At 54.2% G+C, this 12,704-nt stretch overlaps 6 protein-coding genes across 6 annotated transcripts; 3 read left to right on the top strand and 3 right to left on the bottom strand.

Annotated features, from left to right (window-relative positions):
* Positions 1–628: 628 nt before the first annotated feature.
* On the top strand, positions 629–3,195 carry BAUCODRAFT_69749 (uncharacterized protein; the record flags this gene model as incomplete). Its single annotated transcript, XM_007678075.1, has 3 exons — positions 629–2,157; positions 2,209–2,320; positions 2,377–3,195. The coding sequence occupies 3 exons, from the start codon at positions 629–631 to the stop codon at positions 3,193–3,195; spliced, it is 2,460 nt and encodes an 819-aa protein (XP_007676265.1).
* A 310-nt stretch (positions 3,196–3,505) lies between these two features.
* BAUCODRAFT_468841 (uncharacterized protein) lies at positions 3,506–4,483 on the bottom strand. The gene has a single exon (XM_007678224.1). It carries the CDS (start codon positions 4,347–4,349, stop codon positions 3,816–3,818), a length of 534 nt encoding a protein of 177 aa, XP_007676414.1. The 5' UTR covers positions 4,350–4,483; the 3' UTR covers positions 3,506–3,815.
* A 529-nt stretch (positions 4,484–5,012) lies between these two features.
* BAUCODRAFT_122279 (uncharacterized protein) lies at positions 5,013–5,636 on the bottom strand (the record flags this gene model as incomplete). Its single annotated transcript, XM_007678223.1, has 1 exon — positions 5,013–5,636. One exon carries the CDS (start codon positions 5,634–5,636, stop codon positions 5,013–5,015), a length of 624 nt encoding a protein of 207 aa, XP_007676413.1.
* Positions 5,637–6,506: 870 nt separating this feature from the next.
* Positions 6,507–6,899, bottom strand: BAUCODRAFT_24065 (uncharacterized protein; the record flags this gene model as incomplete). The annotated part of the gene is made up of 1 exon (XM_007677791.1): positions 6,507–6,899. The coding sequence occupies one exon, from the start codon at positions 6,897–6,899 to the stop codon at positions 6,507–6,509; it is 393 nt and encodes a 130-aa protein (XP_007675981.1).
* An 866-nt stretch (positions 6,900–7,765) lies between these two features.
* On the top strand, positions 7,766–9,665 carry BAUCODRAFT_33598 (uncharacterized protein). The gene is made up of 2 exons (XM_007677853.1): positions 7,766–8,756; positions 8,810–9,665. Exons 1-2 carry the CDS (start codon positions 7,985–7,987, stop codon positions 9,229–9,231), a joined length of 1,194 nt encoding a protein of 397 aa, XP_007676043.1. The 5' UTR covers positions 7,766–7,984; the 3' UTR covers positions 9,232–9,665.
* A 1,018-nt stretch (positions 9,666–10,683) lies between these two features.
* On the top strand, positions 10,684–12,221 carry BAUCODRAFT_24063 (uncharacterized protein; the record flags this gene model as incomplete). The annotated part of the gene is made up of 2 exons (XM_007677790.1): positions 10,684–11,704; positions 11,761–12,221. The coding sequence occupies 2 exons, from the start codon at positions 10,684–10,686 to the stop codon at positions 12,219–12,221; spliced, it is 1,482 nt and encodes a 493-aa protein (XP_007675980.1).
* Between the last annotated feature and the right edge of the window lie 483 nt (positions 12,222–12,704).

Below are 12,704 nucleotides of genomic sequence, written 5' to 3'. Positions count from 1 at the left end.
TAACTATTTCGAAGAGTCTAATTAGATCCGCAAAGTATTAGCGAATATATTATAGATTTCTTAGATTTAACTAACTCTTATTCTACTAAAACTAAAGACTAGATTTAGAGAAAGATAGCTATAGAGCGTTTTAGAAATCTATAGACTTATATAGCGCTTAATTAAGCAAGCTAGCGCTAGCCGCTCTTGGACGAATACTACTATTTGACTAAATTATCGTTTCTCTGATAATTCACTTATTAGTATTTCGACTAAGGAATGGAACAAGTCGATGACTACTTTGCAACAGCAGTTGCTACATACTCTCCTGTCTAACAGGTATTCTGACAGCTGTTCGCGGTAAGTGTATTGTGCGCCGGTTGCTGACGCTGTCACGAGCGAGGATAAAGCTTCATTTGCCATCTTCTCTAGCTATTGTTCACGCTACAGTGCGGCAACCTGTTGTGGCTCGGGAATCTTATCGAAACGAATCTGTGCAGCACATGCTAACATGCTGGCAGAGCGCAGCCGAAGCGTGCGCGCCCGTTGGCAATCGAGGCCCAGCAACGGAGCGACATGCGGCCGTTTTGTGTGAGCGACCGTGTTACGTTTGCCACACGATATGGACCTTGACGAGCCGGATGATCTAATGCAAGATGGCGACGGAGATGTCCTCGTCTCAACAGAAAGGTTCACTCAGTTCACAGATTCTGTGATCAAACCCGAAAACGATGATTTCGTCCTCAGCTTGCCGGCAACGCTGAAAGGTGCAGGCATCATACGAGCTGCTGAAGTCTTTGACAAGCTTGATCCGAAGGAAGACAAGCCGCAGCAGTCAAAGTTCAAAGCTCTGCCCTACGCAACGTCACAAACTGGTCTAGTTTATGATGTGCGCATGCGCTTTCACTGCGAAGTCAATCCTGCGGAAGATGATGTTCATCCTGAGGATCCGCGCAGGATACACGCGATCTTCGAGGCCTTCGTACAGGCTGGCCTGGCATGGGCGAAGCGATTTGGGACTTTCTCGAATTTCTACATGGGCCGCATAGACGCCCGACTAGTGACGAAGGAGGAAGTATGTTTAGTACACGCCGAGAGACACTGGGACTGGATTCAGACGCTGAGCACCCGTAGTCCTGAAGAGTTGGAGGATCTTGTCCAACATCCTGGTCAGAGACAGTTGGACTCCATCTACATATCACCGAATACGCCGTTCTGCGCCGCACTATCAGCTGGTGGCGCAATTGAGGCATGTCGAGCAGTCATGTTAAGCAAGGTTAAAAATGCTTTCGCCGTCATAAGGCCACCAGGCCACCATGCTGAGCGCGAAGACGTGAAAGGCTTTTGTTTTTACGACAATGTCAGCATTGCCACCCGGGTCTGTCAGAGAGAGTTTGGCGAGCGCTGCCGCAAAGTGTTCATTCTTGACTGGGACGTTCACCACGGGAATGGCATCCAGCAAGCGACGTATGACGACCAGAATGTCCTATATATCTCCTTGCACGTGCACAAGAGCGGCAACTTCTATCCTGAGCGATCGTACCGTGATGAACGCGGCCCTTATGGCGATCACCTGCACTGCGGCGGAGATACTGCGCTGGGGCGGAACGTCAATATACCGTGGCGAAACTACGGTATGGGAGATGCCGATTACATCTACGCTTTCCAACAGGTGGTCATGCCAATTGCTACCGAGTTTGAGCCGGACTTGGTGATCATTGCGGCAGGCTTCGATGCAGCGGAAGGCGATATGCTCGGTGGCTGTTTTGTCACTCCCGCCGGCTACGCTCACATGACACATATGCTCATGTCTCTGGCTCAGGGCAAGGTGGCTGTCTGCCTCGAGGGTGGTTACAACCTTCAGTCAATTGCTCGCTCAGCCTGCGCCGTTGGCCGTACACTGATGGGCGAGCCGCCGGACCGTCTGACGAATCTCAACCCAACTCGGAGTGGGGTGGAAGATGTCAAGATGGTCGCACGGCAACAGAGTAAGTTCTGGTCTTGCCTTTACCCGAAAGACCTCTCTGCGCAGCTTGCGGGTCCGTTGCACGGGGAGAGAATGCACGATTTGGTGCGAAGGACCCAAGCTGCAGAGCTATGGGAGCAACACCAGATGACGCCGCTCTTCATTCACCGGGATAAGTTGTCGAAGTCGTTCGAGAATCAGGTCCTTGCCACGTATGTTACGGGCTAATACCTGTATTTGGTGGAGACTGACAGCTGTATTAGTCCTAACTACATGGAGGCTCGCCCGCTTTTTGTGATCTTGCACGAGCCGCCTGGCATAGTACCAGAGCCTGATCCGCGGACAGGCAAGATCGAGCTTCACAATCTCTGGCTGGTAAGTGCAGATAGCCTCAGTCTGCGAGACGCAGAGGATTCGCTAACAGCTCCAAGACTGATATTGTGAAGTCATACGTCGACTGGGCTGCTAAGGAAGACTTTGCAGTCATCGATGTCAACCTCCCACGGTATGTCACTGATGTATCGGATGCACAAGACTACCAAGATAGCGACAAGGCCGAAGCACGGACGAAAGAGGCTACGGAAGTGCTTGCCTACCTGTGGGACAACTACATCGAGCCGAATGAAGCTACGCATGTCATCCTCATGGGCACCAATACCGGCCACGGCGCGATCGTCAACTTCATCAAAGCGAACGAGGAGCGTGCGACCGAGCGGCTAACCAAAGCCATCTCTCTCATCGAAGACGTATCATTGCAAAGCTGCAAGTCACCTACAAATGAGGATTTGCCGCGATGGTACTACAATGTTTCCATGGTCTTCATTTCATACAGACATAGCTTCTGGGAAATGGAGATCGCTCGAAAGCCCAAGAGGCGTTTCGGCAGGCTCTTCCAGAGTCACAATGACACCATAAGCGACATGCTCGCTAATCACGAAGACCAGATCACTAGTGAGCTGCTAAGTGTGACGGCAGACTGGGGGTCACGCAGACCCGTTGAGGTAGACGAAGAGATGGAGGATCAGGCTCTTTTTCAGACGCCGCTAGGAGGCACGCTGCCGTTCTCTTCACCAGCGAAGAGTCTGCATACCGCCAGCTCGCCGCGCCTACCGCCAGTGGGCAACTTTGCACCTGGTGCACGGCAGGGGACGAGTCCACGGAAAGGGAGCCCTACGAAGAGCCTAGTGCAGCCGGCCAGTCATCTCACTACACCGCCGAGGAAGGGAGACGCACAAGGGATTTCAAGATGAGAGGGGAAGGTGAGCTTCATTGGAAATTCATAACCCGAGTTGTTGCATGCTCGCAGTGTTACTGCGTGAGGCAGCTGGCACAAGCCTCGGTGTACATTGGCAACTTTACAGTTCGTAACGATTACGTCCCCATGACCTCTTACCAGATACGTCCAGCTGCTCAAGATTCATCGTCCTCATCAGACTTCACATGCTCGTCGGTGTCGTTCTCTAAGTAACCAGTTTCGACATCGCTGGAGTCATCATTTGCTCGGCCTTGGTGGCATGTCGCAGACTGGCTGTTGAACGTTGCTCGCAGTTCCTCCGCCGTGGCGAGAACACACCGCACTATTTCCTCTCGCTCTGCGGTATCTGCTTGAATGTACTGCAGCAAACTCTGCAACGATCCATCACCGCTGGCGCCGACCTTTGCCTGCTTGTCGACACCAGCGGCTATGGCCTTGGTGAACCTAGGTGCGCTTTCTCTGGCCGCGGTTTTGATTGGCTTGCTAATCATACTGTTTGTCGTCAGAGCCGCAACATCGTAAGAACTCTGCATCTGCAGCTTGGGCTTGAGTGCTGCCGCGCCATAGCCGCGCAAGCTGCCGGTTACATTAAAGTACTTTCCCTTCGCAAAGTAGCTATGTAAGGTCAGTAACAGCGTAGCGTAGCGCAGCTAAGCCCAAGACGTCAGCATACCGGTTCTCGGCAGCTGTATCAACGGCGTCTTTATCATTGGCCGCTTGATACGTTCGTAGCAGGTCGAGTCTGGTCTCGGCTGCAGCCAGCTTCTTGCGCCAAACAATTGCTTCCTCGCGGGCCGTGTGGATTTTACAGAAGGTGCAATGGCAATCTGGGGTCGTCGGGCTGGTGTCTGTAGCAATGCAGGCAATAGCTTGATGGTACATTTTCGACTCTTCACGAGTCCACTGCACGGAGCCGCATCCATTGTAGAGCTTGGTGTCAGCCTCGCTGCGGATGTCAACGGCCAGAGAGAGCGACAGATTCTCATTGTTCAAGTCATACAGCTGGAGCTGGAGCAGCTCTTCACAGCCTGCATGAATGCAATGGCCGCTTATGGACACGCAGTGCTGTCCGTCACAGATCTGATGCGGCAGATTCCTGGCGCCCTTGCCTTTCTTCTTCGCCTTCGCCATCTTAATTGTGAAGGCCATAGCCAGCGGTGTGTCAAGCCTGTGGCCCGTCTTGCACAAAATACTGTTGTATGTTGGTTGGGGTGTTTGAGGCGTGAAGAGGCTCGGCCGTATTGCGCGTCACTCTCGTGTTGTGGCCATGAGCTTCCTGCAACGGAAGGAACAATCAACCACCGGTCGCACTTGCCGCTCTATCTCACACGAGAGTATGCTTGGCAGCTTCGCGTGCTTTACAAGATATTAATGCTACGCCCAGAGCTCCACAGCAGGTCGGAAGACATTCACACGTCTACACATGCTCGGGAGAGGTGAGACCTGTCATTCCACGCTTCACGTGTCTCCTACTCCTCGAGCTAACCTCATCCCGCTCTCGTACTCCCACTAGTAAACCACATTCGTTGTTTTCCGGATCTGAATTTGCATCGCCAACCACATCCCGGTGATGCTTAGCCGATAATTTGACATGCAGACGGCGAGCTCTATGGAGGTAAAAGCTTGCTTGGCCACTGCGAGCTCGTGACGCATGTTGCTCAGGTATCCTTGGGAGTCTCCAACACCATCCGGCGCGCGAGCAGTGTCTTGCATGTCCCATTTAACCCTCCCAGTGGGCCCGCTCATGCCCTCGCACGCCACTGACCCTGGTACTCCGGCCTCCCAAAGCACGGCGTGTCTACGCAAGCCCAATCAAGTATGCCCAACATCCACCCTCACACCATAAACACCGATACGTCTCTTTCCAGTTGCATTGCCCACCGTCGTATGCGACTTCTGGAACCCTCTCATCATATACCCGGCTCCCTTGGTGTTTGCACCCCGTCTCGCCATCTTCTTCTGCGCCCTGTTGGCTGTGATACGCTTCGACAGACGTCCTGCCGCATGCACCGCGATACTGCTCACTTGACTTAGATTCAGGCCGCGTATGATACTCTTCGTCTGCGTCCGGAGCGGGCCAAAAGACGAGCTCTTCTCCACCTCGGTGCTACTAACAGTCTTGCCTCGTTGAGCTTTGGCTTGTTGCAGCTCCGTCACCACGCGAGCGGAAGGAAGCTGCGCTTTCCATGCTGCATCCCGGATTACTCTGCGTGGTTGAAGGACACGGTCACCGAGACGTTGGGCCACGTATGATGCTAGAACATCGGATTCGAGCTGCGGACGGCGGATTTTGATGAGGTTCAGTTCGACAGGTTTGCGGTACAGTTTGGTTAGGAGTGACTGGAGAGGAGCTTTGTGCGCTGGGCTAAGTAAGTCGACGCCGTACTTTTGAGCAATGTTGGCGGCCGGAGAGATGGCGTTGAAGGTGCGAGACATTATTACTGGCGGATATGGCCACCCATATGCGGAAGATGGTGAGGTCGAGGTTGAAGTAGACAAGACATGGAGGTGATTAGGCGTTAAGGCACCAACAATATGTCACGTGGCAAGCAACTTCCGCCTGACAGCAACAGTGTCCGTCTTTTGCTCGCAAACTTCTGCAATGTAGGAACTTTGCACGGCGCCAGTCCTTAACCGCCTGAATCATGGCCGCTAACATTGCTCTGCATGGCTCTACGAACCATACTAACCACTTTATCAATCGCCGGTCTGCAAAGTGTTGATCGCATGTTGGCCGCGTGCCCGGCCGCTCCCACGGACTGCCGCTGGTGGCCGGCTTGACACAGCAATCAACAGCCTGTTACGATGGCCCACCACCGCAGAGCCTCAGCCCTGTGATGTTACATGTATGAAGCGCTCTTCGCTCGTCATCCAAGTGAGACGTTCGCCTCTTCCACCAGCTGACGATATCCTGCGCTCAAGGTGACCGTATCTTCCCGGAACCGTTTGCGTCCTAGCGATGCGGAAGTCTCCTACACCGCCGTCCGCCGACCGCTGCGTACAGTCTCGTGAATGGTAGGCTTAGCCTTTTCCTCGCGCTGTGAGACAAGCGCTGGCATGAACTCCCAATTTGGTTCACTGGAAGTTACGCCCCTCGTACTCTTCAATCAACAATTCCTCCCTGCGTGTAAGACGCACGACGTCAGGGTAGCGTCTTAAGAAACCGCCTGGCACATGTGCTTCCCACTGCTGCCTCCGTTGTACTTCACGCATTCTTCGATACACTGACATACCGAGTAGACAGTCAGTGTGTCGCAGTCCAACGCATCAGTCTTTGTCCGTCTTCGGCTCTGAAGAGGCGTTTGCTTACACATCGAACACCATGTTATTGCCGTCAAAAGCTGCTATGTGGTTCGGGTAGTCGGCGAAGCATTCAATGGCAAAGGTGTAGTTTTTCGACGAGTTTGCTGTTGAGGTGTATGCAAGATTTGAATTGGCGCCGGTCATGTTGCATGGGACTGCTGCAAGACCTGTTGTGCCGCTTGTCACGGGCGAAGTTGTTGCGCTGGTGCTGGCGATGGCGATGGCGATGGCAACCGCAGTGGCAGCGGATGATGTGACACTGATTAATTTGGCGGTGTTGAGCGGGTAGCTGGTCGCAGTGGTTAAAGCCCCAACGGTGCCACAGCCTGCCGCTATTGTGACGGTGCGTGTACTAGTACATTCACGAGTCGCCTCCGCTGCTGTAGGTGGAAACATTCCAATAATCGGCCTGAAGAACGAGAATGTCCGCAGTCTCCGCGTTGGACATCTTACCTTACGCTACGATTGCTGTCTGCCGTCGCGTACCCTATGCCAATGCCATTTCCCAAACCGAGGAGTGCCGCGAGGACCGCGGCGATGAAGATAAGCCATTTTGACCCACGCCTTGAGTACCCCGGTACCTGTATATCCCCTGGATCGGCAGGATAGGCGCCGTTGAAGGGGTATCTTCTCAGGCATCTCAGCGTGCTGCAGGCCTTCGAATTCGCGCCTGCCCGTCTTCCAAATCGGCGGGGTGTCAAGCATCCCCGGATCCGTATGGCGAGATGGCGCCATGGAATGAAGCGCAAGCCTTCGTTCGTTGTTCCGGAACTATGCTCTCGGTAAAGAAAGCTGTGGTTCTTGCAAGTTACATTGACTTGAGCCACAAAGGAAAGAATGAAAACGGGACAGGGAGAGGTAGACAAGTGAAGAAAGCGAAGGGAGACATCCGCTACTAGGATACGATACGATACGATACGAGTAGCATCGCGACAAAGGGTTGGGTTAACGCGACCATTTAAGTGTGTTAAGCCTCTGTCGAGGATGCAGTTGGGAGAACACCCCGCAAGCCCATTGGCCAACGTTACGATGGGAGGAGGGTACTCAACGAGACGTCGTATCCTGAGAAGTTACCCTGACGCTTCCACGGTGGGACGCGCACCTTTGATACTCGATTGTGGTGAAAGAAGAGCGAGAGAGGAGAAAGGCCAAGGCCGACGTATTTCGCAGCATAAGGCACCAAGGCATAAACAACCGTTTATAGACGCCGCCATTTGAGCTTTCTACATCTGCCGAACTCCGCTTCCTCAAGTCCGCTTCTCGGGCGCGCCAATGCATCAAACTCTGCTCACTTGCATGACACAAAGATATTGGTACGGTAGTTGTCGCTATGCCTTCTGCTGACTAGCGAAAGGATTGGAGCAGAGACGGTCCGCGCCGAAGACAGACAGCCAGGTGGGGATGCTGTAGGTACACATTGTATTTTCAATTCTACTCTTGCTGTGGTGATCTGCGTACCCTTTCATTGTTCTGTTTCCAAGATGTCGGCAAGCACGCTCCCGTTCCATGCTGATCACATCGGCTCTCTTATCCGCCCTGAGTACGTCGCCGAAGCCCAAGAGAAGGCGGATGCCGGCAAGATCTCAGCTGCTGAACTTCGAGACACCCAAAAGAAAGCTATTGCCCATGTGGTAAAGCAGCAGCAGGACCATGGCGTACGCGCCCTCTGCTCTGGCGAGTTCGACCGCAAGTACTACTTCTCCGGTTTCTTCGAGAAGCTCGATGGCTTTGAAGAGGTATCACCGGTGCCATGGGACCTGGCCAGGTTGAGCGCAGCTCCCATTGCCGCATTGAAGAAGGCGGGCAAGCAGTATCCCATGGCTGCCATATGCACGGGTAAGATTGGCTACTCGCAAAGCCCGTACCTAGACAACTGGAAGCTATTGCGAGAATGCGTGCCGAAAGAGCAGTGGGGTGAATGCAAGTTCACCATGCCGCCGCCGTGCTACTTCCACCTCCGGTTGGCGAAGGGCAAGTGCTATAACACGGAGGTGTATAAGAACGACGAAGCCTTCTTCAACGACCTTGCCGCGGCTTACAGGAAGGAGATCCGGACGTTACATGGCGAGGGTCTGCGGAATCTGCAGATTGATGATCCGACGTTGGCGTACTTTTGCTCCGACGACATGCTGAAGGGTTTGAGGGATGACGGGGAGGATACCGACAAGATGTTCGAGATGTATCTTAAGGCGCACAATGACTGCATTGCCGATCGGCCGCAGGACATGCACGTCGGTCTGCACATCTGCAGAGGTGGGTTTGTGTCTTCTGCGAGCGCATTCAGCAAGCTGACATTCCTCGTCAAGGCAATTTCTCCAAGTCCATGCACTTCTCGGAGGGCAGCTACGAAGCCATCGCCGAGCAGTTCTTCAAGACGCTCAACTACGACACATTCTACCTTGAGTACGACAACCCAAGGTCCGGCGGCTTCGAGCCTTTGCGTTTCCTGCCCAAGCATAAGAACGTTGTGCTCGGCGTTGTCACCACCAAAGACCCTCAGCTAGAAGATGCGGAATTGATTAAGAGCCGCGTGAAGCAGGCCGCGGAGATCATCGCCAAGGGCCAGGGCCGCAGCGTTGAGGATGCGATGCAGAACATTGGCATTAGTCCTCAGTGTGGGTTTGCCAGTGTCGCCGTCGGCGCAGAGGGCATGACAGATGAGAAGATGTTCGCCAAGCTGAAGTTGGTGCAAGATGTGGCACACGAGCTTTGGCCGGACCGGCCGTAGGCGTCGGAGATGGGAAGTGTACGTTTCAACATCAGCTGAAGTCAGATGAGGTGAGGTCAGGCGAGGTGAGGTCGTGTCAGCGCGCACTTCAACTTGCGGAAGGCAGGGGAAAAGCTCAACAATGTTGATGCTACTAGTTGGTCGGTTCACGTTCTGCACCATATTGGCAGCTGGATCAACTCGAAACAACTTTTTTTGGAACAATCAATCATGTCTCAAGCGGACAACCACACAGTCTCAATGACTGAAGACACCTTGATGTGATGTTCCTGCAGGGACCACACCTCCCATCTGTGGCTCAAGGCGCCCGATGTCGTGCATCTTCACATGTCGAAGTCGTTGGCTGAATACCAAGACAAGCTCACATGTTGAGGAGATCAATGACCAATGACTGCCTGCCTCTCACGCACATGTTCGTACCGCATCAAAGGTCACTTTCCAAGCCCACGCGACAATCCCGCCGTCACTTGCCGTGATCATCTTTCTGCGCAAAGATCGTTAGATTGGACACTTTCTTACCTCCTTACTACATGTAAATCAACAACCGAATAGTGGCGGTCAGGGAGCACTAGCCACTTTCTCTGATGGAAGTTGAGAGGGTCTGCCCCGCGACGGCCGTCTCTCGCCTCGAGCGCTCGCCATCATTTTGCCGCCATTGACCGTATTGTGGCGGGGCAAATGCGGGCGGACGGCAGGAATCTGCGCTGAATCTGCAGGTCCCCTCGTGGCTCCCGCAGCCTCGGTCCTGCGCAAGGCTCAGATTGGCTCCCTCATCTACGAGCGGCTCGTCATCGCCATTGCATCACGTTCACGTTCACTAACTACTGGCGGAGCAGGACTTTTTCAAGCCCGAGTTTTCGTGAGCAATGACGCTGCTCAAGCGGCGAAAGCAGCTGCGCACCGCCAAAATAATCGTTCGATGCAAAGTCAGGCAGATTGAGGGGCGATCTGGCCGCAGACCCTTGTGGAGTCCCTGCCGTCAACGGCGGTGGGCGCTAGCATCGCTTCTACTGTCTGGAGTTGCTCCTACAGTAAATTTTGGGTGGGCTTACCGCTCCTGCGCTTTTATCCACCGCCAAACACTTGGCCAGCGAACATGTGTCCATAAGATTGTCGCTCCTTCTCCCGCTTGAAACATCGAGACACTTCCACTCCTTATAGCGTCATCTCCAGTGTGTTACCGGTCAGCAAAAGGCCAGGCTTATCGCTCCTTGTTCGCCTTTCTGCCAAGTGCCATTGGTACAACATCCCAACGCCGCCAAGCCAAGCCGCACACGACTGCTCAACGGCATCTGGATCGGCGAGCACGTGGACTGGGCGAACAGAAGTCAACGACTTTCTCCGATACCTCTGCAGTATCCTGTTTACACTGTCTGTCGCTACTCCTACACCGTACACCTCGTCTCTGCCACTCCGCACCATAGAATCCTACTTTCCACACCCAAAGTCAAGATGAGCACCGCGCTGCCGCCTCGAGCGGCGCTCAGACGAAACATTACCGACATCACTGTCGACTCGGTACCGTCCACCTCGGCAAGTTCGACAACAAGCTCACCCGGCGACTCTCCCATTGCTTCAGCATCGTCAACCTCACTGTCGTCTCTCGGTTCAGTGGAAGAGTTCCAGCAAGAGCCAAAGCAGAAGCTCTTCGACACCTACGGCAACGAGTTCACGCTACCCGACTACACCATCAAGGACATCAGAGATGCCATCCCCAAACATTGCTTCGAGCGATCAGCCGTGCGCGGTCTATCTTACGTTGCTCGGGACATTGCGTGCTTGGCAACCACCTTCTACGCCTTCAACACCTTCTGCACGCCCGAGTACGTGCCATCCTACCCACTCCGCGCATTGCTATGGACTGGCTACACGTTCCTCCAAGGTCTATTCGGTACAGGCATTTGGGTGATTGCGCACGAGTGTGGCCACCAGTCCTTCTCACCCAGCAAAACGATCAATGACACCGTCGGCTGGATCCTGCACTCTGCTCTCCTTGTGCCATACTTCAGCTGGAAGATCAGCCACGGCAAGCACCACAAGGCTACCGGGAACATGGAGCGCGACATGGTGTTCATGCCGCGTACCCGTGAAGAGCACGCGACTCGCATGGGCTATGTCATGGAGGAGATGCACGAGCTATTGGAGGACACACCGCTCTATACTGCAACCATGCTCATCGGGCAGCAGCTGGTCGGCTGGCCGTACTACATCGCGGCGAATGTGACAGGTCACAACCACCACGAAAAGCAGATCGAGGGTAAGGGTATTGGTAAGAGGAACGGAGACTTCTCGGTCAACCACTTCCTGCCAAGCAGCCCATTGTACGAACGCAAGGATGAGCATCTGATCCTGCTCTCTGATCTCGGCCTCCTAATCACCGGCTGCGTCCTGTACCTTGTTGGTAGCACCTACGGTTGGATGAACCTCCTGGTCTGGTACGGCTTTCCGTATCTGTGGGTGAACCACTGGCTAGGTAAGCGATCTCACACTGAATGACATAAAGAAAGCGGCTAACTCAATCTTCTTCAGTCGCCATCACCTTCCTCCAACACACCGACCCGTCCCTCCCACACTACACTGGCGAAGCCTGGAACTTCGCCCGCGGCGCCGCAGCCACGATCGATCGCGAATTCGGCTTCATCGGTCGCCAGCTCCTTCACGGCATCATCGAGACCCACGTGCTCCACCACTACGTCTCGACCATCCCCTTCTACCACGCCGACGAGGCCACGGAGGCCATCAAGCCCATAATGGGCCAGCACTACCGCTCCGACACCCGCGGCGGTTCGCTTGGCTTCATCCGGGCCATGTGGAACAGCGCGCGATGGTGCCAGTGGGTTGAGCCGATGGAAAATGCCAAGGGCGAGAACGCGCAGGTGCTCTTCTTCCGCAACAGGAATGGCCTTGGTCTTGCGCCGGCGAAGCTGTCGGCCCGGGGCCAGGAGAAGAGCAGGAGGGTTGTCATGGTTGAGGCCGACGATTCGGAGTAAGTGACCGTTCTGCCCCGGTCTGATGCGTACTACGTCGGCTTCGAAAACGCTGAGCCGTGCGGAAGTTCTTTGGTGTTGCGCATTAGCGCGGAGTTGGTTCCGGGTTTGCTGAGCAGGTTCACTGCTATGTACGTCTTGTGCATAGATCAAAAGCTAGAATCTAGAGAATCAAAGTAGTTTCTTGCAAAGGCATGATTGTTCGCTTTGGCTATTGGCTTGAAGTAGAAGTGCAGAGATACTGATGACCACTGCAACAGTGGAACATGGAAAACATCTAGGATCACTCGAACGACGCCCGGCTTCGATATGAAAGCGCTCCAATCTCAGTAGCGACCCCTGTTCCCACCAGGCGTTGACGTCGCTACGCAGTATGGAGGGTGAGGCAGCGGCTTTCTACGACGTGCGGTGTCTGCAGCAAGCAAGCGTCGGCAACGACCGCCAACGCCGTGTCGATCAGCAGGTGAAATGTGCGCTCTGCATGTA

Source organism: Baudoinia panamericana (genome assembly GCF_000338955.1).
Source record: "Baudoinia panamericana UAMH 10762 unplaced genomic scaffold BAUCOscaffold_6, whole genome shotgun sequence".
Taxonomy (NCBI): Eukaryota; Fungi; Ascomycota; class Dothideomycetes; order Mycosphaerellales; family Teratosphaeriaceae; genus Baudoinia; species Baudoinia panamericana.
Note: the sequence above shows the minus strand (reverse complement) of the source record. Positions and strands in the feature narration are given on the sequence as shown.

Coding starts and splice junctions, on each gene's coding strand:
- BAUCODRAFT_468841 (XM_007678224.1), bottom strand. CDS start 4,349: ATGGCCTTCACAATTAAGATGGCGAAGGCGAAGAAGAAAGGCAAGGGC.
- BAUCODRAFT_33598 (XM_007677853.1), top strand. CDS start 7,985: ATGTCGGCAAGCACGCTCCCGTTCCATGCTGATCACATCGGCTCTCTT. Junction 8,757..8,809: donor CGGTCTGCACATCTGCAGAG/GTGGGTTTGTGT, acceptor TTCCTCGTCAAG/GCAATTTCTCCAAGTCCATG.